Raw genomic sequence first — 27,851 nt, forward strand, 5'->3', positions numbered from 1 at the left:
TAATAATTCTGATTTCAACTGTTTATAACCATAAAGGTGTACACACATTAGCATATATTTATCAGTTCAGCATGTTCTATTTGTTTATAGCAACAAAATCAGGTCTTCTAACTGAAATATATTCAACCCATTTCCTCCATTTTTTTCATTCTCCGAAATAAATCCTTCTTTGAATTCACTACAGAAGTGATTTTATAGATCTCAATAGTTGCATCTATTCAATTATTTAAGGTTGGTCGCTCTTTGTTGTTGTCATTTGCATGTGATTTTCTTTTTTACTGGCAGTCATTAGCGCACGCATCAGGTATTGGCTGCCGTTACTTTATCTGGATTTACACAGCCAAAATACAACAACTGACTTTCTAGAGGTATATCTCTTTCAAATATACGTTTAAGAACCTCCTGTATTTCTTTTTCTAGTTTTCCTGAATAGACATACACTCCCAAAAAATAGGATAATGGTTTGCTTTATTACATTCACAGTTACGCCAACATTTTGGAAACTTGTTGGTATATTTGGTTGTTAGTGCTGGGGTTTTGAAAAATTTAATAATGTTTTTACAACAGTATTCTTTCCGGTTTTGAATTACATTCTCAATGTGAAGACACTCTTTGAATTTCTGTGTGGAATTTGGTCTTTCAATTTTAGCAGAAAGTCTGAAATTCATTGTTTATTTTTTTACAGCACTTTCCTGCAGTCACCACTACTTCAACAGATTTCCTCAAGCCCTTTTCCACCGTTGAACAATCCGTTAGCCCTCCAGCTCCCATACCACAACTAGTCACAGTAGCCCCTGTGAAGTCGGGGCCCACCCTTGTAAAGGTCAGTAAAGATCTGCCTTCTGTGGCTTCAACAAAATGTATTAAATTCAATAACTTTAGATGTCAAACCTCTGTTTGATCTACAGCAGAGTCAGCCCAAGTTACCTGGAGACAAGAGCCGCAGCAAGAAGAGCAAGGAGTCCAAGCCACGTGTGAAAAAGTTGAAATATCATCAGTACATTCCCCCAGATCAGAAACAAGAACCCGACCAAGCCCCGATGGACTCCTCGTATGCTCGTTTACTACAACAACAGCAGCTATTTTTGCAGCTACAGATCCTGAGCCAACAGCAACAGCAGCACTACAACTACCAGACCATCCTTCCTGCACCTCTCAAGTAAGCAAGAAGATCCGGATCTTGTGTTTAGAACTGCATTGCCAGTTTGGTGGATGCAAACCATTTGGCATTTGTCTTTCTTAATTTGATAAATGTCTTCTTTTGCTTTTGAAGCTCCCCATTAGGATGTGTTTATTTGACTGCATATGAATGATTTTAGCTGGAAAATGTCTAAACCCTTTTGTTGCCCTGAGGACCATTACCTATTTTCCAATAACAAATCTTGTTTAGAGATTTTTCTTAATGGCAGGAAGTTGATGAGGTTAGTCCTCCGCTTCCTTTTCCATCTTTTATTCTGCAGTATTTATTTTCCTACGACGCCTGTTGTTTTCTGCCTCTGCATTGTTTGATCATGTTTATTTATTGAGATTGGGTGAGCGAACGAATAGTTCCTGTTGTGATGTTGATTATTGTTTCTTTTCTGTTTTCTCATCTGCCTCCCACCTCACCAGGCCTGTGATTGAAGGCCAAAACAGCAGTGCCACAGTGGCTATCAACAATGCCAATAGCCTTCCTGCCTCGATTGTAGTGTCTCTGCCCACAACAACACCTGTACGGCCCAATAGTACTCTGTCCAACCGCAAAGCTGGCATATTACCAGCCAACCTGGAGGAGATGAAGGTACAGAGAGATTATTATTTTCTACCAAAGTGCAATTAATTTTAGATCATTCTTTTGAAAGAAGTCATTGTTATATGCAGATTAGTGTTGAAGAAAAATCAGTGTTAAAGATAAGTGTGCATATTTATGTGAAACTCTGTTTTCGGTATTATGAAAGTGAAAAGAAAAGCATTTATTTGATTTTAAAAATCTTTTTAACAATATGGATTTTAGTAGGTTTAAACATGTATTTACTAGGGATGCTCCGATCAGGATTTTTGCAGCCGATACCAAGTACCGATTCCTTGTCATGATGATCAGCCAATACTGAGTATCGATTCCGATGCTTCAAGCTTTATAATGCCTAAAGCACATTTCCCAGATCTTACCAAAGAGAATAAATCTCCTTACCTAAGAGAATAAATTAGGGATGTTGCATATAATCTCTTAAACACGTCTCTTATAACCGTTTAGTGTGGACTTGTAATTGGCAGACGCAGAAAATACAAAAAATATTGGATAAAGCATGTTAAAGAAACGACTAACAGTGCACTTTAGAAACACTGCAAATGATGGACGTAGAAATCAACATGTCTCAATGAAGAAAAAGTTTTACTAAAAAGAAATGGACCTATAAACTACTGTACCATATCACAAAAAGTTTTATTATTAAATAAGTTAAAAATATTTGAATATATGAGCTCAGATGCAAAACCCTCTAAATACATCAGACCTCTTTTCATGTAAATGGGCATTTTCTATCAGGCTCCTCTGATTAGGTTCAAAAGTTTCATTTTATAGTTAATGACAAGGTTATTAGCTGGTAAATTAAATAGCTTTTTTTTAAATGACACTTTAGAGAATTCTTTGGTTTTTAACAAGGTAGATTTTCTTTTGCGTCAAAAGCAGCTAAATCCACTTGTGCTTTTTTTTTTTTTTTTTTGCAAAAGCCTCTAAATCTAACTATTGGGACAAGACAGTGTAATTAGTTAAAAAAAATCATTAAAGATGCATTTATAAATTATTTTACCAACCATAAAACACATTACACAAACCACTTAAAATTAAAAATACATAAATCTCTCAAGAAAGTGGTGGTTCATTCCACTGTGGCGACCCCTGATAAATCAGGCACTAAGCCGAAGTAAAATGAATGAATGAAATCTGTCAGGTGCATTAAGTCAATAACATTAAAACTGATATTAATAAAATCTTAATGATCTGTTGTCATTTCTGATATTTGTACTTAATGCACGTAAAACATTGTAAACTAAGCTTGATTAAAACAATGTAGTGTGATATGTAAAGTGCAAGACATTCTGATAAAGAAAATACTTTTTGAAGTGTGTAAATAAAAGCATATTAAAAGCATAATATGCTATGTGCAATGCAATGCAAATACAAATAAAAATATAATAAATTTTAATGCAAGTAGAACAGAGCAAAACATTGAGAAACATCAGCATCTGTGCAATGTCAATTTATATAAAAGCTTCCCAGACATATAGTATAAAGTAATATAAATAATGTATAATTTTATGCATTATATTTATCTTTAAAAATAGCTTACATTATCAAATAAAACACAGGCTACTGTGCAAAAAAGGGATGTCTCTCAGACACTTCAGAAGCTGTCATTCATTCATTTTCACCACACTCAAGGTTTTGATTATTTGCAATTTCATCAAAAAAAAAAAAACAGAACTTTCAGTACTTGTATGTAAAAAGGCCTAAATACATGCAAGGCCATTAAAATGTTTTGCTCATCTCCAACTTTTGGTAGCAGCTCAATGATCACAGTTCCGGACACTCTTAAAGCAGCTCGATGAGAGAGCAGGGACGATCTTTACTGCACTGTTTATTTAACCTAACAAATATAATTGTTAGAACATCACTGTGCCTCTCGCGATCTGTTCTCGTTCTCAATTACTTTCGTTAACATAATTTGCTGGGTATTTTATCTAATTGGCCAGCGTCATGGGCCACTATGAGTATGCGGGAGAATGGCAGAGCTTCCAGGAGAGGCCTTATGGTTAGATGAGACACTAGATAGCGCTGATCGCTCCGCTCGCGTCCAGCAGCTCAAAGCACTGGAAGTACAATGGTTGCACTTGCAACAGAGGGACAAAAACTAGATGCTGTGACATGAGCACAGTGATCACTCATGCCCCCACGCATCATTTACCTCTTCAATTGTTGTAATCATCTGCTGATGCAAGTGCGTCTTCCTCTGTGTGTAAACTCATAAACAAACACTTGCAATCGGTTCATGAGTACCAATCGAGTCATAAAATGTTATTATCAGCCAATCGAGTGGAGTATCCCTACTATTGACTATCACTTTTAATCAATGGAATGCATCTTTGGTGTGTAAGTTTTGTTTTTTGTTTTTTCGGGAAAAAAAATGTTAATGTTAAATGTTTAACAGGTGTTGTTTAATGTTAAAAATAGTGGGGTATAAAATGAAACAAACAAGGAAATAATATTTACTCTAAAATTAAGTAAGCATCCTATTCATTAAGTTTGAGTGACATCAATTTTTAGCAATAAACCCAGAAATTACTTTATTTGCTAATTTTACTAATAATGTGTTTATTTTGGCAGGTGGCAGAGCTGAAAATGGAGTTAAAGTTGCGTGGTCTTCCAGTATCAGGAACAAAAACTGACCTTATTGAACGGCTCAAGCCTTTCCAAGAAAATCCTATCACTACTGCACCCAACAACTCCTCCACAGGACCTAAAACACAGCCCTGCGGCACACCTATGGAAGTTTCCAGCACCACTACAACCATCTCCCCCATCCAACTGCCCTCTAATACTCTGAGTTCCACTCCACCAGTGTCTCCCAGTTCCTCAGAGCTTCTCAGCAGGGAGGACATGTCCGTGGAAGGACAAGCAGAGACTCAAAACCGCTGTTTAATTAAAGCAAATGCTGTTCCTGAGGAACAAGATCGGAGACTGCATGAAAAGGAGCGACAGATTGAGGAATTGCTGCGTAAATTGGAGCAGGAGCAGAAACTGGTGGAAGAACTAAAGATGCAGCTAGAAGTGGAGAAACGAAGTGGAGTTGTTCCATCTGTGGAAAATAACAACGTTTCTGGCCCAAGCATCATGTTGGCATCTGTCAAAGCAGAAAACACTGTCCCTCCCAACTGCAAACTGAATTCACACACTACAACAACTCTGGTTAAGCTTGAGGAGGCCCATCCCAACCAGGTGACAACAGCCCCGCTCCGTCAGTTCATTATCAGCCATCAGGGGGTTCCACAAGTCATCGGGCAGCCCCAAACACTTCTAACCACTCAACATGGGGGCACTCAGATCCTTCTTCCAATGCCCCTGGCGAATAATACCACTACCATCCAGCTGCCTAATGCTAATGTCAAACTACAGGTATCCCAAAATTTAAGCTTTAACTGCTTTCTGTCAGTGTATACTTGTGTTAACGCTCATTTTGATTTCCATGTCTTTTTTAGCCAGTCTTGCAAGCTGTTTCTACACCAGGCACAGGCCTAATTCAGACGCCACAGCTGCAGTCTACCAAAGCAGAAAGTCCTACTTCACAACAGCTTCTCAGTCACAACCACATAGTTCAGGTCAGTCTCAAAATGGAATGATACTTCAAACTTTTGTAATGCAATAAATATCAAACCACAAACAAACCTTCTGTAGGAAACAGTCTTTCCTCTCTATATGCCTCAGACACTTTATAAAACTTAAAAGCACACTTTTTCACAAGCACTCACTAAAATAGCACAAATGTTTACTTGTGAATGCACCACAAATCAAATTGACTCCCTTTCTTTAGTTAAACTAAGGGAAAACTGAAGTCATCGCATTTGGGAACTGAGATGAGGTTGTCTTGGGAATGTGTACTTTGGCACTAAGGGTCAAACAACAACAAATAAGGTGAAGAGTCTTGGTGTGATTCTGAATTCAGATATGAGTTTCAGTAGTCATGTCAAAGCTGTAATTAAATCAGCACACTATCATCTCTAAAACATTGCAAGAATTAGATTCTTTGTTTCCAGTGAGGACTTAGAGAAACTTTCATCAGCATCAGGATGGATTACTGTAATGGACTCCTCACTGGCCTTCCTAAAAAGACAGTCAGACAGTTACAGCTCATCTAGAATGCTACCAGGATTCTAACCAGAACCAGAAAATCAGAGCCCATCACACTTATCCTCAGGTCTTTACACTGGCTTCCAGTTACATTCAGAATAAATTTTAAAGTTTTACTAGTCTATAAATCACTAAATGGCCTACGACCTCAATACAGTGCAGACATGCTCACTATATACAAACATATCACTCAAATCTTTAGGATCAAATAAATTAGAAATTCCAAGAGTTCAGTCAAACCCCCCTCACCCCCCACCTTCTGCTGGAATCACCTACCAGAAATGATCAGATGTGCTCCGATATTTACCACGTTCAAATGAATACTAAAAAAAATAACTCTGTTTAGCTTTTTCTTTATTGAATGAGCATTGCGCTGTCCAGCAGACCACACTATTATGTATTTTCTTTTTTGTTCCTTTAAAGCCTGTTTTTAACACATTTTGATAATTAAAAAAATAATAATTTTATTTTTTGTTGTTTTTTTATTTTCTTAAACTTTGAATTACTATTGTGTATGAAAGGTGCTATATAAATAAACTTGCCTTTCCTTGCCTTACCTGAAAACGTAATACTATAGATAGTCTTTTTATTTTACAGACGTGGTGTAGCACAATGTCATTCCATGCAGAGTTTCTTCTTCTATGTGTGACTCACTTTAAATTTTGTGTCAATCAGGCAGTGTAGATCATTGATTTTGAACAGGGTGAGTTTATAATGACTCAACAATTCAACAAAATACCCAGCCGGCTAATTGAATCCTCAGCCACCATTAGTGGTGTAACGGATCGCAAATCTCACAAATGTTTTTTTGGTCACAGTTTGGACCATTTTTTCGGATCAGCCAAAAAGAAGGAGAGAAATCTAATTTGCTTTTCATTTATTATAAAAACAGTACAACAAAAGACTTTTGGTTTTAACAAACAGAACTTAGAACTTGGTATATTATTAAAAATAAAATTAAGAAATAAACCACTGAATAAAAATAAATTGTAAAATATTCAGTACTGTGAAAAATACACTGTTACTACTACTGTTGCTGACTTTTTGTTATTTGACTGTTTGTAACTTCATAATTAACTCAAAAGACCCAAGACTCCATCTCTTTCTTCATTTTTGCATTTTCACATTTGAATGCAGCAAAATGAAGGATTAATAAACATATGCAAACCACCATCATTTATAATTTATGTTGTGTGGGTATTATGATCCAGATCTTTCTTGTAGCCTAAACTGAATGCATTAATGCAGGCTAAACAAGTAGTGACAAAAAACATCCAGAATAACCTACCACAACTTCTTCCATAATCATTTGATTTAACTGGATAGCCTAATTGCTTTCATACCTGTGATCATCCATATGGTCAGTTGAGTAGTTGAACTACAAATTGAGTGTGTTCAGCACACAAATTATCTGTCACCCAACTGCCATGAATAAAAATAAGCAGACTATAATGTTAAAAATGTTTTGCTAATAGCATTAATTTGAAAATGTTAAATCTGTTGTTGGTGAGGCTTCTATATCATTACATTCATCCACGCTACAGCTTTTTCTAACAAAGTATTGAATGACTATGCAATCCGAGTAAGAACAGAATCAATGCCAGCTGAAGCAATCAGAGCATATAAACTTTATCTGTGAGCTCTGGGATCATCTAGTTTTGTCTATCCAGTAGAGTCATTCATCAGTGAGATGGATGGGAGTCTCCGCTCTCATTTCTTTCTAGGCTTTCACTCTACTATAATTGGCCTGTCCTGGCAGCAGGGGACCGTGCTAAGGTTTCCCAGCTAGACAGCCATTCCTTTGGCATAGTGAACTAGCCTGGCCTGAGTCCTGGATGACTAGAGTAACTAGAGCTCATTGGTAGTGATGAGCTGATAACGTTATCATTTACTCATTCACATGATGCACCCATGCCAGGATGACCTGAAAAAGCCCGGTCTCATATAGTGCCATAACAGCAGACAGGAAATTATCACAAAAAATATATGGCTTTTTAGCATCTATTCTTTAAAATCTCTTAGGTATAATTTATTCTTAGCAGTCTCTTCCTTCCACACTGTTGTGTCTTGAAAAGATAGATAAATGGATGAGTTCGGTATGTGCAATAGACTGCTTTTTTTTTACACGTCTACAAGATGTCAGAGGGCAGCACTGAGCACTTTCATTTCCCTTCTATTAACTTCTTTGTGTTGCACATTCCTCCATTACTTTCTGCTAAAATGCTTTATCCTTTCTGGTTGCATATTACTTTATCTAGATTAATGTGCTGACCTGAACAACCGTTTATACCCTTCCAAGCACATTAATTCAATTTCTCCTATTGCAGCAACTCCTATTGCTTTTATATAATGTTTACCTCTTTATATTGCCACCTGGTGGACTCTTCTGTCTCATCGTGCATGCTGTGCCTGAGTTGGTTTACACTCACCATCCACACAGCCAGGCATCACCATTGACACCATATTGAAGGTTCATTCCAACTGAAGTTTTCAAAACCTCAAAGGGCCATTTGGAAGAGCACCACACTTTCATTTTCATTGTAATTCTTTGTTCGTGTTTAATTGACTCAAATGACGCAAAGGCTTATGTGTTTTTTTATGTGTTTCGATCATGAGTGGTTGGATGAGACACATTTCAGTTTCCCCTGCAATAGCATGTTTTTAAATCATGAACTCCCTTCTCACAGTGACACCGATTAATATCCGGAAAATTACCGGAACGACTTTTCCGTTAAATTCAAAAAAGTACTGTGCACACAGGCAAGGATGCTCTGAAATTTTTCCAGAAAAGACCGTTCACACATCCATTCCAAAATACTGGTCAATTCTGACATTATTAACCAGAACTGAGCTCTAAACAGCCTCGCTTGTGTCTGTAAACAGAAGGGGTTGGGCTTTTGTTGATGCTTTCATTTTTATTTAAAGCTTTAGCGTTCACGCAGCTGCTTTGTCCCAGAAACATTCAAAGGCAGAAGCATGAACCGCGACTAAATGTTTACACATTTGACTACATTACCAATTCCGTAGATAGATGAGTATTGTGAACAACTTCAATGAAATATATGGAGGAACACATGTCGAGATATACATAATATGTGCGTGTACTGGCTAGCGCTCACCAAAGCACTACTTGACTTTACATGCACACACGTCAAGCAACTGAAGCAGAGCTTGAAGGTTAACAAACAGTGGTTTATCATAAGCAATTTATCGATCGTTTTTTCACAGTTGGCATTAAGAAGAAATAACGTTTTTACTCCAAACTCCACAACTTCAGCCCAGCATTTTAAATAAAGAGATGATTCCATAGACGTTTAATTATTAGTCATGTTGAATCAATGAAAGCAGTTAAATCTTCTGTTTATTCAACAACTGCTGGGGAGTTTGGCGTTTCCTTGTGTGAGAGTGCTCTCTGGCCTTTGGAGAACATTTACTACAGATCACAGAACCATGCTTTCCTGACAAGATGAACATGATAACCACAACAAGTTGCGATTTAATTTTAATTAAATTTTTTTTTAATTGTCCTAGTCATGAAATTATGCCACAAAATTGCACCGATGGCTTAGGATAGAAGTGGCTGATTTTGGAGTCTGAAGTTCTTTTGGTTTTCTCTTAACACAGACCCTGTCTGTGGGCACCACTGAGAGGTCAGGTTTCCAGCACAGTACCAGTGAGAACCAGGCAGGCCTGGAGATTCCTCAGTGCTTCCTCAGCAGCTCCCCAGAGAACAGAACCTCACCTCAGACGTCCCCCATCCCATCATCCCTTATCAATGGACAACTTAACAAGGTAGAACTTTTTGTTTTTATTATCTTTGTGGGAATGGTTGTTCTGCATTGAGGCCCCGTTTACACTGATACATTTTACTTTTAAAACGCATAAGTTTTGCTACAGTTACACCTTCCGTCCACACTACCCTGGAGTTTTCCAGCCCTGAAAACAGAGCTTTTTGAAAACGCAAAGAGGCCACTTTTATTTTTAAACACTGCTGTGTGGATGAGGGAAAACAAAGACATCGGAAAACAAAGACAAACGGAGGTGTGGCTGCAGATGTTCGACAATCAGATTGGGGCTTTTTCCTCAATTTTTTCCTTAAGTTCTGAATAAATATTGGAAAACAAACTTTTGGGGACACGTTGGGTAAAAACAGTGTAGTTTATTACGTCATTCGCATTATCCTGGCTATGTTGTTTCACTTTCTTAACAATAAAATGAAAACCTGATATAAGGAACTGCCTATTTTCATTTGTGATATTTACTTAGCAGACACTAAAAATGTTAAGGTTAATGTTAATGTTAAGGTTTTTTGTTGCTACATATTTATATGATCGTCATCTTCACTGTATGCATATTTATAACAAAACCCTATAACATAACTGCCCCTTTTTATTTTTTTTCAAAAAAATATGAAACGCACAATGTCTCTTTTGCTGAATATCAGTTTTAATAATCAATACGTCATACGTCAATTTGCATATCACTGACGTCATCACGTTTTACCGTTTCTGTTTGTTTAACACCCAATGGTTAATAAAGGGGTATTTATAATTGCACTACACTTTATATAAGCATGTTTATTTCACTAAATTTATTGCTGTTTGAATACAGTATGTCAGTATAGATGTGTAGTGAATGTGCAGTAATCTCTCATATGTAATAAACTCAGACAAGTTCACAAACTGTCACTAAAATATCTGTGATTGTGAACAAGAAAAGAATAAACGGTCCAATTAAATTGTTAAAATAAAGTAGAAGTAGATCGGTTTGACTGTACAAGGGAAATACCTTCACACTGCCTGTGCTAAATCATTTGTCGTCGGTACGCAGAGGGGTGATCTGCTCTCGGGCTGCAGGTGGGAGAGGCTGCTGTAGAGGTCTGACTGGGCCGCCTGTCAGTGCTGTGAGGCGGGGGAAGGGCCGGCGGCATCACACGCAACTCGTTGAGAAGAGTAGGGACGGTACAGTATGGACCAATGACAGTCTAAAAAATCTCCAATAACACACAAAAAAGTCGCTAGATTTGTCGCTAGGGGGGTCTGAAAAGTCGCTAAATCTAGTGACAAAGTCGCTAAGTTTGCAACATTGGCGGCAAGCAATCAGAATGAAGTTGTCCACCGCTTGAGAGGTGTTCAGAGAACACAGAACTGTGAACTTTGGTTCCGACCACAGTTGTTCCCAAGAGTTTGATTATTGCGGTTGCCGGTGGATTTTTAATTATTGAAAATCGCGACGATCTAATCACGCGGGCCCCCCCCGCGGTGCGTGCCCTGCGGGCCCATCCGCTACGCCACTGGCTCAAAACACGTTACCTGAGAGCAAGTAATAGATTCAAAAGACCAAAGAGTCATTAGATAGAGACAACAAGAAGAATTAAATATCACATTTAACAACTATAGTGAGATGAGATCCAGCGGAAGATCATTGATTTACTGTCTGACCTGCGTTGCTCTCTCCTGGAAAGGTGTGACTACCTGGAGCTTAGATGTGCACATACCCTGCAGCGCATGCCAGAGTGTGTGTGTGGTCAGTTGATGTGCATTTTCAGTGGTGTAGTTTGGATGGAGATCTTTCAGAAATGCTAGGTGAAACGCCAGTGTGGATGTAGATCGTTTTTATTTTAAAACGCCGTTTTGAAACAAACGTATTAGTTTAAACGGGGCTTGAGTGTTCATTCACTTTTCCACCCCCAGGCCTCTTTTATCCAGCAGTGCCAAGTTTTCAACCAGGCACCCAAGAACAGAGAGCCACCCCGTTATGAAGAGGCCGTCAAACAGACACGCAGCCTCCAGAATCCCACCATCTCGGAGGTGAAGTGGTCTGTTTTCTATTCATCTAAACATGCTTGTACACAAACTGGAATAAAAATAAGGTTGTTTCAGCAGGCATCATAAATATTGGAGGCAGGTAGTATGTATGCTGTCCAGCTCAAAAGCAGAAAATAAGCAGTGTAGCAAGGTTGTGCAAAATGTATAGTCTGCAACAGTGCTATAATTGGGGACCTATTATGCCCTCTTTTTACAAGAAAAAAATTGCGTATGTGGAGTTGGAGCTCAAAATACCCAACAAATAATATTTCATAGTTCTTTGAAACTGCCTCTTTCAGGTTTTTTGCTATTTGTCATTTTGGTGACTTCAAATCCAATTGAGATTATGCTCCAAGCGCTATTTTGGGAAGAGGGCAGAGCTAAAAATGCTTATGTGTTAGCATAGCAATAGATTCAAAATGGCTGCTTCTCACTCAGGGGTGCATTTCCCAAACAATGACAGTGATAGTTCGCGGCTGAACTATCGTAGTATGAAGCATGATTTGGAAAAAGAACAATGTAGTAGTGTTTCCCAAAACTTTTAGTTTCTCTGTTGCAGATCCATCGTTTGAATCATGTTAGTTATAACTTAAAATGCCCATAACGATGCCCTAAACTTCTTTAAAGGAAAAAAAAAAAACATAATTTCTTTGTGCAAATTATATTGTTTTACATGCACTAACATAAAAAATAATCCAATATTAGTTTTGGTAAAAACATGCTCTTGTTCGTTTTCCTTATTAATTGAAATATATGTAACTGGCACATATAGAGCCTGAGTTTCCTTTACAAATATTGTTGAGGATATTCCATATTCTATTCTAAAACATAAAATCACTCAAAAAAGTTAGCATGTATTCTAATATCATATATAAATCGTCTAAATAAATAATTAATGAGGCTATTTACTAAGAAATGAAATGTAATATTTATTATTTATTAGCAAATGAAAAACTCCTACTTTAATAATACTATTAATAACATTAATGATGGGGATAATGATGATGACGATTATTGTTATTATTATTAAGTAGGATATTGTTTATTTATTTTTTAATCTACTTTTACAATTTGACACATGCAAACCACTGTAGAAATGTGCTAACTAACAGGCCCATGTCATATACAGTACAGATACTTAATAAATAACCTACTTCAAATGAAAAGCATAAACATATGCTAAGTTTTTTATTTTCACAAGCTTTGGAGACGTAACATAAATTCCGCTTTAAATAATAGGTCACCTATAGCTTTCATCATGAGCCACGGCTTTGTTCAAAATGACATCAATGCTTTCAAAGTGCACTGCAAAGGGAGCGCAGTTGTAAACATGAAGATTGATAAAACTGAACAGTAAAAATACTTTAAAAGCAAATTACACCTAAGAGAGAGGACTTTAATGCTATTTTTTTTATTATTATTATTCCAAGTTTAAATGTTAGAATGTTCAATCTAAACGAATATGGCATAGGAGGATAACTGGCGATAGAACACAGCCAGGAACTGTTTCTATCTACAGCTCCAGAGGTGTAGTTGCAAGCATACAAGTTTGCGAATGTTCATTGGAATGATGGATTTTGAAAACGGCAAATCAACAAATTTTCCGTTGTGACGACGGATCTTGCAACCTTAGTTGGCTAACGATGGTTTTCAGAAATGAACCCCAGGGCTGTCTTTGCTAATGAGGGAGATATCATCACCAATAGACGGAGCTTTCCCCCTCTGATTTCTTCCTGTAGGCTATTTTTATTAAATATGATTACAAAAAAACAGAATTAATATTTCAAATTTTTTAACCATTAGAAGATGGCTATATTCACACATTGTTGCTACACGACTGTTTAAACCTCTTAAAAAAAGATTTTTTGCATTATAGGCACTCTGTAAACATGCGCAAGTTGACATTGACACTCTTCTTGCATTATTGTTTTTTTAGTCAAAAAAGTGCTCACTAATATTTTAAAATTATTTCCAACAATTACTAGAACAATTGCTGATCTACATTTTTTTGAAGTTATCAAATAATGATTCTTGCTGACTTTTTAAATTACTTACAAGTAAAGAAATAATAGTCTTAATGACATATATGAGTTGTCATGAGGAAATAATAGAGGAAAGATGCTTAAGGTGACCAGATGAATATATAGTCCAAAAATGAGCAAACTAAAGAAGTTAACAATCTTTTGATGTTTTTTGTATTATGTTAGTTTAGTTCAACTTTTTTGTCGTTTAATGTCTTACTGGTGTTTATATAATTATGTGAGTATTAATGTTTGTCTAAGGAATTAGTCGGTCCCACTTTATATTAAGTGGCCTTAACTAATATGTACTTAAACACTAACTAATAGTTTGTTACAATGTACTTATTGTAATATAAATACATGTATTTACTGTGTACTTATGCTTGATTAAATACATGTATGTAATTACATCTGTAACTAACTTTTATAACTACATTTGTAAATACACTGTTGACCATCCCTTACACCTTAACCCATCCTTAAACCTACCCATACCACCAAACCTGTTCATAACCCAACCTCTATCCCAAATCAAAAGCACCACAAGTGTTCTTAAATACATTATAAACACAGTAAGTACATTGTATTTATTTTTTTATGTAAGTACATAGTAGTTAATGACACTTAATATAAAGTGGGACCAATTAGTCTTTTCTTTCTTAATTTTGCTGTTTTTCCTGTTTACTATCTTTTATGTAATGATTTCTTCTTTTTGTTTGCCATACACTTTGTCTATGTTCTTATTCGATAGAAAAGTAACTTATTAATATTTATGTGTATATGTATGTATTCATTTATTTTTTATCTATATATTTTTGTGTGTTTTGGTCTGCAGTTTCCCACAGTGACGAGTCAACAGATGGATGATCTTTTTGACATTTTAATAGAAAGTGGAGGTGAGTTTGTCACTGTTTGCAGACTATAATTGGTGTGAACACAAATATTTCCATTTGTTCACAGCTCACACTATAAATTAGATTTACAATCATGAGAGCGAAGGACAAGGAAGTCAGACACATGGTGAGGTTCAGTGGCAGGCACAATACTGTTTTTAAATTGGGGCCAGTAAGAATTTAATATTTTGATTCAGTTAAAGATACATCCACTTGCTCAAAAATACTTTTTACTAAATCTTTTATTTCTATTTCAAAAACATGCTGCAGTTTTAAATACATTGAGTCACTAAGTATTGTCGTTATGAAGTTTTGCTGCAGGAGGAAAATGCTAATTACTTCTAAATACTTCAAATATAGTCTGTGTTAGTAAATGCAAGGCTATTTATAAAATCCAGGCATAACACTTTACGACATCGGCGTACGGCCAATCAATCTGTCAGATTCTGGAGTGCACTATAGTTCTAAATAAAATTATAAATAATAAATAAATATTCTTAAAGCTTATACATTTTACATAGAAGTATATAAGAATTTCACTCACCTGGGAAATGGGGCTACGCTAATGGTTTGTGAGCACAATTAAGTGCACACAGCATGCCATATTATCTGATAATTGTAAGAAATAATCCCAAAAGCCAATTGACTGTGTAAAGCCACATAAAACAAAAATAAAAATACGATGTATATGCCGAATTCATCGGCTAATCAGCCGGAATCAGCTGAGGTGATGTGACTGTGACCAGTGAAACCGAGCAGAGCTAATATAAATGAAACGAATGAGTTTTTAAAAAAATTCATCCGCCTCACAGTTGTCATGAAGGATCATATTAGCTAGATGAACCAAAATATTTTTTTGTACCAGGATTTAAGCATGTTTTTATCAGCTGTAAAATTGGCCAGTCTAACATGGCAGTCAGTGAACATCTAAAGTTTCTGGAGCCAGACCCCAAAGACCAGTTGTTGAATTGCAGTTTCACTTACTTTTGTATTGGCTTCACAAGGGAGTGTGGGATGATGCCGCTTGTTTAATATGGATGTCTTGTAACTACTTGTGTTCAGATCTTTTCAAGATTCTGTTCTTCATTCTCACGTCACCAGTGGTCATTTTGTTTGGAGTGGTGTTTATAACGGTAACAAATGATCAGATACCTGATTGGTTAATTTATTTAAAAAGCATGCTTTAGTTTTTAATACATTGAGCCACTAAGTATTGTCCTTATAAAGTTTTGCTGCAGGAGGAAAACACTAATTCCTTCCAAATAGTTAAAAAATAATCTGTGTTAGTAAATGCAAGGCTATTAATAAAATCCAGGCATAACACTGTACAACGAAACTTTAGACGACTATTCTTTAGCCTACGGTCAATCAATCTGTCAGATTCTGGAGTGCATTATAGTTCTAAATAAAATTATAAATAATAAATAAATTGTCTTAAAACTAGGGCTGTTTAGGGCGCGTTAACGCATGTGATTAATTTGAAATATTTAACGCATTAAAAAAATAACGCAATTAACAGTTTTTAAAAAAAAAATTCTGTTGTGGCCGACGTGTGTTCAGAGCCGGCTCGTCCATAGAGGCAACTAAGTCGGCAGCCTTGAGCAGCAGAAAAGTGAGCGAACCCCCCGGTGCTCACTTTCATCTGCTTCACCCACCCCCTCCCTCACAGTCCTCACTTAATTGGTTAATTTATTTAATAGTTTAAAAACAGGACTGATGGGCTATTGTACTTTAACACTATGCAATAATGCTCTAGTGGTTTAATTTAAGTTTATTTAATTAACTCACAATGAAAACTTTTTTTGAAAGTTTCATCGTAATTGTTTAATTAAATTGTGTGAAAAACGAATACAGTTCTGTTGTATTGTTAAACGAATATTAACATGGTAACTTTTAAAAAGAAATAGTATTTTTCTTACTGTCAGTTTTAATCCAGTAACTAATGAGACTATTATAAAATTTTATAATTTTTTTTAACTTTATTATCCCTTGTTGTCAGTGTTGCCAGTTTGGGCAGTTCTGAATTTGATTGTGCGGGTAAAAAATGGCATAGGTGGGTTAACAAAATATGGGTGGTTGTGAAACGTAAAATTTTTAATGCAACTTATTTAACAAAACATAACTGTTTGCTCCTTCTCCATTCAGTTAGTAGTGACCAGGGCATAGCGCAAACTGTGTGGGCCCATCCAAGAGGAGGTAAAGAAAAGTAGAACTCCCGAAAAAATATCTGATTCCTCTTCTTGTGCACACACATCACACAGCGCCTGCAGTTAAACTAACAGCGGTTTATCATGACACAATGTACAGTATGATTAAACATAGAAGCGTTGTCTAATTAACAAGCAGCCCCTAATCATGTTAAAAAGAATTTTAAAACAACAAATGTGACTAATTTATACCCCATTTCAAAAGTAAAACATACTCTAATAGGTAGTGTAATCTGCACAATAATAAGTGCAGTGTGTGGGTGAGAGGGGGCAGTGTTTGGGCACTGTATCTATGTGTACTTATGTGATGTTAAAATACCAACTTTTCAGTTTTTACCCTGTTTTGTTTTCTGCAGAGATTACACCCTTTAGTCAACAGGACCCATCTGTGCCTAAGATGATGCCAGTCACGGCCAGCATCACCACTCTACCTATTAGCACAGCCCTGTCCCGACCGCCCGCACAGGTGCAGATGGCACCCCCTCCAACCCTCATGGTGGAGCCCTTGCCCAGCCTGGCCTCCCTGGACTCCGACAACCAATTAGAGGCTTTGCTGGAGGGCACATTAGTCGGGGACACAGAGCCAGAGCAGAGGACGTTGTGCCTGCTAGAAGAGCTCCAAAACCAGATGCTGGACCAACCAAACTCCCCAATGGACACATCCGAGCTTGGTTTCAGCGACCCGCCCACTCAGTCCTCATTCAGTCTGCAAGACACCGGCCTGGACAACATGGAGTGGCTGGACCTAACTATGCCAGGGCCCATTGGTGGACTCAACCCACTGGGCATCGCCTCTGAATTCCTGGACACTCATGACCTGCAGCTCCACTGGGACTGAGGAGGAGACGCTTCAAACACAAATACGCTTTCACTCGCACAACAAGTAGGGATCGTCTGCGTGGCGGCGGTTCACATCTGGCAGCTTTACGTGACTAGATTCGGTTGTTAATGTCTCTCACGCTGGTTCTATTCACTTTCTCGTTTCACATTAACGCTCTTGTTTGATCTGAATTGACACAAGAGCATTGTGGGTAATGCTGGCTAGGCCCTGAATGTTCTCTCTTTGCTGTGCCATACTGAGAGGGAGCTGCTTTTGGGCAGATTGACTTGTGCTGTATCGCTATTTCGGGGGGGGGGGGGGGGGGTTCCATTCATGTGCCATTGGTTGCAGTTGGTCTATGAATATCCTCACGGCTAATTTTGAAAAAGGGAAACGCTGTTGGTTCCAGAAGTTTCCAGCATCACAGTGGAGTTTGCTTTGTTTGCACAAAATTGAACATGGCCTTGAGCAATGGCACCGTTAGCGCTCCGCTCTGTAATGACGAGTGTGTGTGGAGGATAATAATGTCAGACTGGGAAGATGCATTTCTCAGAAGTAACTGCAGGTCTTAGTGGCCAATACAATACTGTTCAAAAGTTTGGGGGCAGTAAGGTTTTTAGAAAGATATTAATGCTGTATTTTTAGAAAGGATATATTCAATTGGTAATTCAAAATGACAGTAAGAACATTTATAATGTTGTAGACTGTGTAAAAGTGTGCACATTTATATTTATTCAGCTTATACATTAATTTCAGTCATATTATTGACTAATTTGAAAATGTGCATATGATTTATTTACAATAAATTAATATTTTCTTTTTTTTAGTAGAGATATTACATGAGAGACTTGCTTTGTTTACCAAATAAGTGGATCTAATTGGATATGCATTGTAAACATTAACATTACAAGTTAAAAACGTATTAATTTTTATTCCAAATATTAAGTTTTCAGATATGATACTTCCAGAATGATTCTGCATAAATCCGCAGATTTAAAAAAAAAAAAATTGTGCAGAAATAGCAAAAAATGTCAGCAGATTCTGTCTGGCCCTAATCATTAGGCAAACACAAAACAACAGTTTCTATCTAGAGCTGCTTCACGGGATTGACACTAGTAAATACTCGCTCCAATGGGTTCAGTCCCAATCAGTCCCACCCACACTGGTCACAGCTATCAGGCCGAACAATCACAGAGCTTGCACAATGCGTCATTGCTACATGTAGTTAAAACATTTTTGAAAGGTGTGTAACAGCGTTGGCATCTGCCACGGCGAGGGCTATACAACCACGAAAAGGCTGCACCGGAGCAGAAGACGCAGAAGTATAAATCAGCCTTTAATCCTAATCAAAAAAATAAAGAGAGAAAGATAGTGTTTAAAACATTCAATTTTTTTTTTTTTTTTTTCACAGAAACTTTTAAAAAATGTATTTGGGAAATTTGTCTAAAATGCCTATATGAGGGAGTTAATAAAATTTTTCAACCATTTATAAAATAAATTTATTCAAAGTATATATAGACATTTCACCATATCCTCTTAAATTCCATGTTTTTTTGAAAAGTGATCTATTCAGAATTCTGAGCTATTTTTTTTATCTATTAAATCATTATACCCTGTTTGCTCTCTGATATCTAATATATGTCACTCTAGTATGTCTGTTTTAAAAAGAAATGACCATAGAAATATAAACAAAATGGAACAGGATTTGACTTTAATCAGAAGAAAAAATATAAGAAATAATGATTTCTGAAACATCGTGTGACACTGAAGACTGGAGTAATCATGGTGCAAATACAGCTTTATTATCAGAGGAATACATCACAGTTTAATCATAATAACAATTTTAAAAGTTCATTTCATTTTAATGAAAAAAAAAAGTGTACAGTATTTTACAGTATTTTAATCAGATTACTGAAGCCTTAAAAATAAGATAACTGCCCTAAACTTTTGAACAGTATAGTAGATGTATGAAGAAAATTTATTTAACATATCAGAGGAATTGCTTTATATTTTATAAAGTGGCTTGAGCTTTAGATTTTCTCCATGCATGAACAGCCAATGCTGGATGAGTTATTAGAGCAGTTTGCTAGATCTGAATCAATGAATTCTTTTCAGTTCTAGACATGATAATGGGATCTGATTATGTGGTTGATTTGTCTAGGATCAGCTCTAAATTCCGGCCAAATTCAATCCAATATTAGGCAGATTTTGATTAACAAGCGATCACTCCTATTATAGCATTCTTAAATGAATCTAATTCGATGTAAATAATCCACGAGAGGAAATCTTTGTATAAAACGACCTGTTGGATGTCCAACCCTTTATTTGTGTGTCTGTGAATTGTGATTCAGTGTCTGTGTTTGATTGTCCATCACGTCAGTGGAATGTTGTGTGTTTGACTGTTGATTTGTTGGTGCACCGTACTGTAAGGACATTTTATTTTTCCCCCTAAGTTTTTCCTCAGTTGTGTTCACACGGTGGTTTCTGTATGATTTCTGGCTTATTTGTTTAATTTTGTTGCCATGGAGCAAAGCTCCGTCACAGACTCTACTTTTAGAAAGCGATTATGTAAACGAAGCCATCAGAAGTGACAAGTGACGATAAATACTAGATCTCTCTAACAGCACTACGTGTCATATGTGAACACAGGGGATCTTTGTACTGTTAATCTTTCAGTACGTGGAGTTTTAAAAATGCAAAATTGAAGACGTGGACCAGGCAGTTAAAGACTTTACTGCATGTTAAATGTCACTGGCAGCTCAAAGGGTTCCTGCTGTGCTTTTCACGCTTCCTTCACCACATAAGTTTGCTGTTTTAGCATGAAAAAAGACCTGTGAAGTTTAATAGCACAAAGTCATTCCTAAGGGAGTTATTCTCTATATCTGTAAGCTTTGTTTCTGAACTCACTGACACTCCTTTATTTTTTCCTGAGTTTTCTCACAGGAAAGTGCAGGTCAACATATCTTAAATGTAAATCATTTCAACCCATGACATGTCTGAGTTAAACCATTTTTTTAATGCAAAAAACATCTTGAAAATTTGGAATTCAAAAAATTCATAATGACAGATGTTAGATGTTTTGAAATATTGCACCACACTAGCCATTTATTTCTAATCAAATAAGATGTAGGCATTTTTCTAAAGCATTAACAGCAAGTAAATCTACTTATACAACACTCTTTCAAAGAGGAACTGTGGATTCAGGATTTTAGATTTTTTTTGCAAGGCAATGCCTTATGTTGCTTCCACTGCACCATGACCAAAGGAGCCATTTTCTATAAATAAATGCACCTCTATATTTAAAAGCAAAAATGATCAGGAATTTGTAGGCAGATTTGTGATTTTGACATGTGACCTGAAAATAATCTTTACGTTTTCTGTCTTTTCACTTTGCTATTTCAGTTTGCGCACTTTGAAAGTCAATTTAAACGTAACTACTGCTTCACAGATCTAATATAATGATACACATGTGATTTTTACATTCACGGGCATAAACAACACTATTTGAACTTTTTGACATCTCTTCTGAGAGTCAACATAAAAGAAAATGTGCGGTTTGTGCTAAACTGTGTATGAGGAGTTCATATCAAACCAGATGTGATGCATTCTTCCTGAATAGTAGAGTAGGGTCTGTCTGCGGACTGCAAGACAGGGCCGTAACATGAAGGGGCGGGCGTATCTTGAAGTTGTAGAGACCCACGTCAAAATTTTGTTGTCGACAAGATGGCACCGCACCCATCAGTTATTAACATCAACCATCCGTCACAGTTATTTACGTCTACATCTACCCCAATTGTAAACCTAACCATCATAGTTAACGTCTACACCTTTTCTAGTCCTAAACCCAACCATCATTATTAACGTCTGTACCTACCCCAATTCTAAGTCCAACCATCATAGTTAATGTCTACACCTTCCCTAGTCCTAAACCCAACCATCAAAGTTAACATCTACACCTTCCTCAATCCTGAGTCCAATCATCATATTTAACATCTACACCTTCCTCAATCCTGAGTCCAATCATCATAGTTAACATCTACACCTTCCTCAATCCTGAGTCCAACCATCATAGTTAACATCTACACCTTCCTCAATCCTGAGTCCAACCATCATAGTTAACATCTACACCTTCCTCAATCCTGAATCCAACCATCATAGTTAACATCTACACCTTCCTCAATCCTGAGTCCAATCATCATAGTTAACATCTACACCTTCCTCAATCCTGAATCCAACCATCATAGTTAACATCTACACCTTCCTCAATCCTGAATCCAACCATCATAGTTAACATCTACACCTTCCTCAATCCTGAGTCCAATCATCATAGTTAACATCTACACCTTCCTCAATCCTGAATCCAACCATCATAGTTAACATCTACACCTTCCTCAATCCTGAATCCAATCATCATAGTTAATATCTACACCTTCCTCAATCCTGAGTCCAATCATCATAGTTAACATCTACACCTTCCTCAATCCTGAGTCCAACCATCATAGTTAACATCTACACCTTCCTCAATCCTGAGTCCAATCATCATAGTTAACATCTACACCTTCCTCAATCCTGAGTCCAATCATCATAGTTAACATCTACACCTTCCTCAATCCTGAGTCCAACCATCATAGTTAACATCTACACCTTCCTCAATCCTGAGTCCAATCATCATAGTTAACATCTACACCTTCCTCAATCCTGAATCCAATCATCATAGTTAACATCTACACCTTCCTCAATCCTGAGTCCAACCATCATAGTTAACATCTACACCTTCCTCAATCCTGAATCCAATCATCATAGTTAACATATACACCTTCCTCAATCCTGAGTCCAACCATCATAGTTAACATCTACACCTTCCTCAATCCTGAATCCAACCATCATAGTTAACATCTACACCTTCCTCAATCCTGAATCCAATCATCATAGTTAATATCTACACCTTCCTCAATCCTGAATCCAACCATCATAGTTAACATCTACACCTTCCTCAATCCTGAATCCAACCATCATAGTTAACATCTACACCTTCCTCAATCCTGAATCCAACCATCATAGTTAACATCTACACCTTCCTCAATCCTGAATCCAACCATCATAGTTAACATCTACACCTTCCTCAATCCTGAATCCAATCATCATAGTTAATATCTACACCTTCCCCAGTCCTAAACCCAATTATCATAGCTATTAACGCACAGCCGTGAGTTGCGGAGGCTTTCATACATTATGCGCTTACCATACTGTTATTTGCAATCATATGGAGCGATGCCAAGTGAGCTAACTGTCATGACAAAGTGGATGAAGTCAGGGAGTTGCATGGTGGAGTTGCTAAATGAATGAATCTCGCAATATATGAAATGATTAGTTTGTGGATAAATTTGGAGAAAAATGTTCTCTGGGTTCATTGGGATCTTGATACCTGCAAGTTACAGTATGTCTCTAACCTACTACAAATTATGCCCCTTCTTGTTATGCCTCTGTCTTGCAGTCCGCAGACAGATACACTTGGTGTAGTGGCCCTAAAAACTTTTTGATTCCCATCTGGTAGCTGGATACAGTAGACATTGTAAATCGGTCGTATGCTGCTAACAAATATGTAAATGAAAAGGTTCCAAAATTCCAGATTCATCTCTGTACTCTGTCCACTTTTGATGTTGAAAATTCAACTGTGCGGTTTAACAAAGCGACTTTTATTGACATGTTAGTAGTTTAAAACAAGATAATGTGTAAGAAATATTATAGACAGAATTAAGGCTGTCAAATGAAAGAAAACATCCTGGCAGTTTTTGCCTGTTTCTTGTATTGTAATAATTCAGGGGGGCAATTAATTCTGACTTCAACTGTATATTATAACAGACATTTTGTTTATTCGTTTTTGCACATCCTCTTCTTAAAGGGAAGCAACAACTCATTTGCATTTAAAGGGACACAGAAATGGTTTTTGCTTCCAAGGATGTTGAAAATCAATGTAGTGAATGACATCTGTATTTTGAGCTGAAACTTCACAGACATTGTAAAAAGCATAACAGGACCCTTTTCATACGTTTGTCGAGAGAGTCGGAGAAAAAATTCTAGCAGGTCTGTTTTGTCAAGTTGTCTGTACAAAATGTGTGTATGTTTGTGCGTGTGCATGTTTATGTGCGTTTGAGTGTCTCTGTCTGTTTCACCGCCTTTTTGTTGAAGTTTTACCATTTGAAGTTGCAAAAGACCATTCAAATGAAGAAAAAAAAAGTGTAGATAAACATTATATTTGTGTATATAAAGAGATTTGCAAATATATCGGCAGCATGTGAATAATGAAATTGATGTGATATCTTTCTGAGAAACGTCCTCGTGTTGCTTATCTTTTTTTTCCCACAACTGTCGTCAGTCACCTCATGGAGAATTGTTTATTTTTAAATATCGATATCCTGCTCTCAAATGAAACCTTTCCATTCAGCAAGGCAATACGCGTCCACTGGCTTTGCACTCACAGATCTAAGATTATGTGAATCCAGTTATGTTTGATCCCAAGGGACGTCGCTTCAGCTGTTTCCATGTTTCCTATTCAAGATGTACAGCACTTTTCTGCTGCAGTGATGAACTGCTCGTCACTCTTAAATCAACCGCACAGCGTCAAAGCACCTTTACAGATAAGCTTTTATAAAAAAAAAAAACAGGTTTTATCAGCTTGTTTTGCTTCAGTGTTACATGTGTGTCCTCTCAAACGATTAACAAGGCTCATTTGGGTCTGCTTTTAAGGCTTTGTACTGTTCGCTCTGCATACTGTCTGAATTGTGGCCTCTCCAGGGAAGAAAAACATGCCAAATACTAGTGTCAGCTAGTATATATACACTGCTACAAGTAGCTATGGGGACAAATTGAGTCCGATTAGGAATAATCCATGCGTCTGACTGTTCAGAGCAGTTTTTGGCATTATTGACTGCTGTTGTAATGCAGCATGGTGCAATTTTTTATATATACACCTATCAAACTATTTACACAAGTGGAGGGAGGAATGTGATACACTGACACATCTTGTGTTTTAGGGCTTCTGTGTGGCATAAATCTTTGTTCACATGACCAAAGAGGCCAAGTGTTGAACTGTGCCGATGTATGTAGAGTTATAAATACTATAATCACAAATGTTTGGGGTCAGTAAGAAGAAACGATGCTTTAAACGTATCAAAAGTGACATTTATAATGTCACCATATTTACTTTATTCCGGTGGCACACTCAAAGAAATGTCTTTTGCTGCTTATTTAAACTATTTAAATGAGTTGAAACAACACAATTCTTAAGGTTTGTTTGGGACAACCTAATTGTTTTATGTTCTATCCTCTTCATTTTGTAAAAACGATTAGGATAACCTAATCGATTTGTGTTGTGACAACATAGACGAATTGTGTGAAGCCCAGCACACTGAAAAAATGTTGGGTTCCATGGAATCGATTTCTGTTGGGACAACCTGAAGACATTAATGTCTATGTTAATTTTATTTATATAGCACCATAAAATACAACCAGAGGTTGACCAATGTGCTGCACAGTCCAAATCAAAACAGATAAAAACTAAATTATATATATATATATATATATATATATATATATATATATATATATATATATATATATATATATATATATATATACACACACACATATTGTGTATAAATTATAGCTAAAACAAACCGTTTTTACTGATAAAATGCCAAATCAAAGAGGTAAGATTTCAACCTATATTTAAAAACAGTCTAGGATGAAACAGATCTGATCCAGAGGGGCAGAGCATTCCACAACCTAGGACTGGCTACTGCGAAGGCACGGTCACCTTTGCATTTCAGCCTCGACTTAGGGATGCACAGTTGGATAACCGAAGAGACCGACCAGGCTGGTGCTCAATTAGCATTTCTGACAGATAAGAAGGTGCCATGCCATTTAGAGATTTAAAAACCAAGAGAAGCATTTTAAAAGTAACTCGATAGTGAACAGGCAGCCAGTGCAGTGAGCGTAAAATTAGGGTAATGTGGTCATGTTTCTTGCTACCTGTTAAAAGCCTTGCAGAATCATTTTGAACTAATTGTAACCGGGATTAGGTTTTCTGACTAATCCCAAAGTATAATGAGTTACATTAGTCCAATCTAGTGGTAATAAAAGCATGGATTATTTCTTTTTTTTTTTTTCTGGATAAAATAGATTTGACTGTTTTTAAAAGTCGAAGCTGAAAGAAGCAGGATTTGACAACTGCATTTATCTGTTTGTCAAAGCTCAAGTCATCATCCAAAATAACACCCAGATTTTTTACCCAGGGCTTCATAGAAAAACTTAATTTTTCTAGATTAACTGTCGATTCTCTGGAAGAGTTTGCCGGGCCGAACAAAATCATTTCACTCTTACTTTCATTAAAATCCAGAAAGTTCAAGGAAAACCAGTCTTTCACATCCGACAAGCATAGCATATGGTCTCCAGCCCACTTGAACTTGGTGTCACATATCGTGCCTCATTTTAACAGTTAAACGTTAAAAATAACTTGTCAATTTCCAAAAATCTATTTTATTAAACTAGACTAAACTAGAATGACCATATTTTATCCATAACCTATCGAAGAACAATACAATAGTAACATTGTTAACATCTTAATAATAAACATTAAAAACCACATGCAAATAAAAAGGCACCTGTCTTTCGTTTTTTGCGACCCCTGGGGTGATTACGTTAAATTAAAGACGATGCAGCACATTGATTTTATGGCATCAGGTTAAACTTTCTGACACCTTTACGGCACTCAAAAAAAATACAGGCCACAACTGAACATGGAAGATGGTCTCCAAGTAGTGTTCTCCAAAATTAAACGATGAATAGATTTGGGCCTATTGCTATGTGTGTGCCGTTGTGTGCAAGGTTAATATATTCATAACCACCTCAGAGGATATTGGGGGACATGAGTCACTGGCATTGATATTTTGGGGGTCGCAGGCCGAAAAGTTTGGGAGCCCCTGTAGTAGAATAGCACACAGAGCTAATACTTTAGCACAACACTTTGGTTGTTCATTTTGAAAAAAAAAATTGAATGCAAAACTGGCACTTGTTAACCAATTATTAACCTTTACAAATATATATATATATATATATATATATATATATATATATATATATATATATATATATATATATATATATATATATATATATTGTTGTTAGATTTAACATAAAAAGTATGTCCTTAAAAATTGCATAACATGAATAAAGCACATAGCCCTAAACAAAATAGCTATATCTCACTTTAATAATTTATACACTAACAGAAGCAAATATGAATGACTATATGATACAAAAATTATATGAATTTGAAATTGAAGTCTGAGGCAGCTAATTAACTCTTGATGAGCTATCAATATCATCAGTTATACTTGATGAAAGTCAGAAAGACGCACACTGCTTGTCATAAATTACAAATGATCACAAAAGACATATTTTAGGTTTCAAATACCAAAATACACATTAGTAGTAGCAGAACAACCCCTTACAGGTTGTGAACTTCATTTATAAACTAATTTCGAGAGGATTACAGGCTTATGATTGCTTGCAGCCAGCCCCGCATTATTCAATTTATGATTCACTAATCAGACGATTCCTAAGCTACTATAAATACCCTACGTTACATATAACAGCCATCTTCGTTATGAGGAATCTCCCATTCCACCCCTACTCCTCTTCCTTTTCTAGATGGGTGGGATGGTGGACCAGTGGTTAGCACTGTTGCCTCACAGCAAGAACTTCAATGGTTCTAGTCCTTACCAAGCCAGCCAATGTTTTTGTGCAGTTTACACATTCTCCCCGTGCTCACATTGGTTTTCTTACCTTTATCTTTCCTTAAGCCGCGACACATACGATCCACCCTTAGCCTATAGACTACTAGAGTGTTTTTTTTTCATGTCATGTTGGATGACGTATTAGAATAATTTATGAAAGATCGTGGTACTCAGGACTGGAGTGAAAGGGTTTTTATTGTAATATTGTTATACAATATCGTCTCCTTTTTTCCAACTTTATTTGTTAACAATTAACTTGAAGGGGATGTTCATATAACTGTCATGACCCCTTTATAACCTTGACAGTTAATTTTTCTGCTCACTTTTTTTACAGTGGATAAACAGATTTTGTCATTAAAGTGTCAATACTCAATAATAAAAATAATAATTATAATAATAAGCGCATCACTAATATTTAATGA

At 36.5% G+C, this 27,851-nt stretch overlaps 1 protein-coding gene and 1 long non-coding RNA gene across 7 annotated transcripts in view; one reads left to right on the forward strand and one right to left on the reverse strand.

Moving 5' to 3' along the window:
- Positions 1 to 18,490, forward strand: part of mrtfba (myocardin related transcription factor Ba) — a 63,023-nt gene extending 44,533 nt beyond the window's left edge. For 2 of the 6 annotated variants that reach the window (XM_087276122.1, XM_087276120.1), the window contains 10 exons: positions 686 to 823; positions 909 to 1,159; positions 1,612 to 1,780; positions 4,364 to 5,152; positions 5,236 to 5,355; positions 9,509 to 9,676; positions 11,578 to 11,694; positions 14,548 to 14,608; positions 17,169 to 18,137; positions 18,336 to 18,490. In XM_087276122.1, coding sequence (XP_087132248.1) covers positions 686 to 823; positions 909 to 1,159; positions 1,612 to 1,780; positions 4,364 to 5,152; positions 5,236 to 5,355; positions 9,509 to 9,676; positions 11,578 to 11,694; positions 14,548 to 14,608; positions 17,169 to 17,650 — 2,295 coding nt within the window. In that variant the 3' untranslated portion in view covers positions 17,651 to 18,137; positions 18,336 to 18,490. The other 4 variants (XM_087276123.1, XM_087276121.1, XM_087276124.1 and 1 more) reach the window with 3 other exon arrangements.
- A 33-nt stretch (positions 18,491 to 18,523) lies between these two features.
- LOC147841376 (uncharacterized) lies at positions 18,524 to 25,175 on the reverse strand. The gene is made up of 3 exons (XR_015504065.1): positions 23,461 to 25,175; positions 22,062 to 23,269; positions 18,524 to 21,588 (listed from the first exon to the last, which is right to left on the reverse strand). It is a non-coding gene; the product is annotated as an uncharacterized LOC147841376 (long non-coding RNA).
- Positions 25,176 to 27,851: the final 2,676 nt, after the last annotated feature.

The sequence above is a fragment of the Danio rerio genome, chromosome 12 (genome assembly GCF_052040795.2).
Source record: "Danio rerio strain M-AB ecotype USA chromosome 12, GRCz13ab, whole genome shotgun sequence".
Taxonomy (NCBI): domain Eukaryota; kingdom Metazoa; phylum Chordata; class Actinopteri; order Cypriniformes; family Danionidae; genus Danio; species Danio rerio.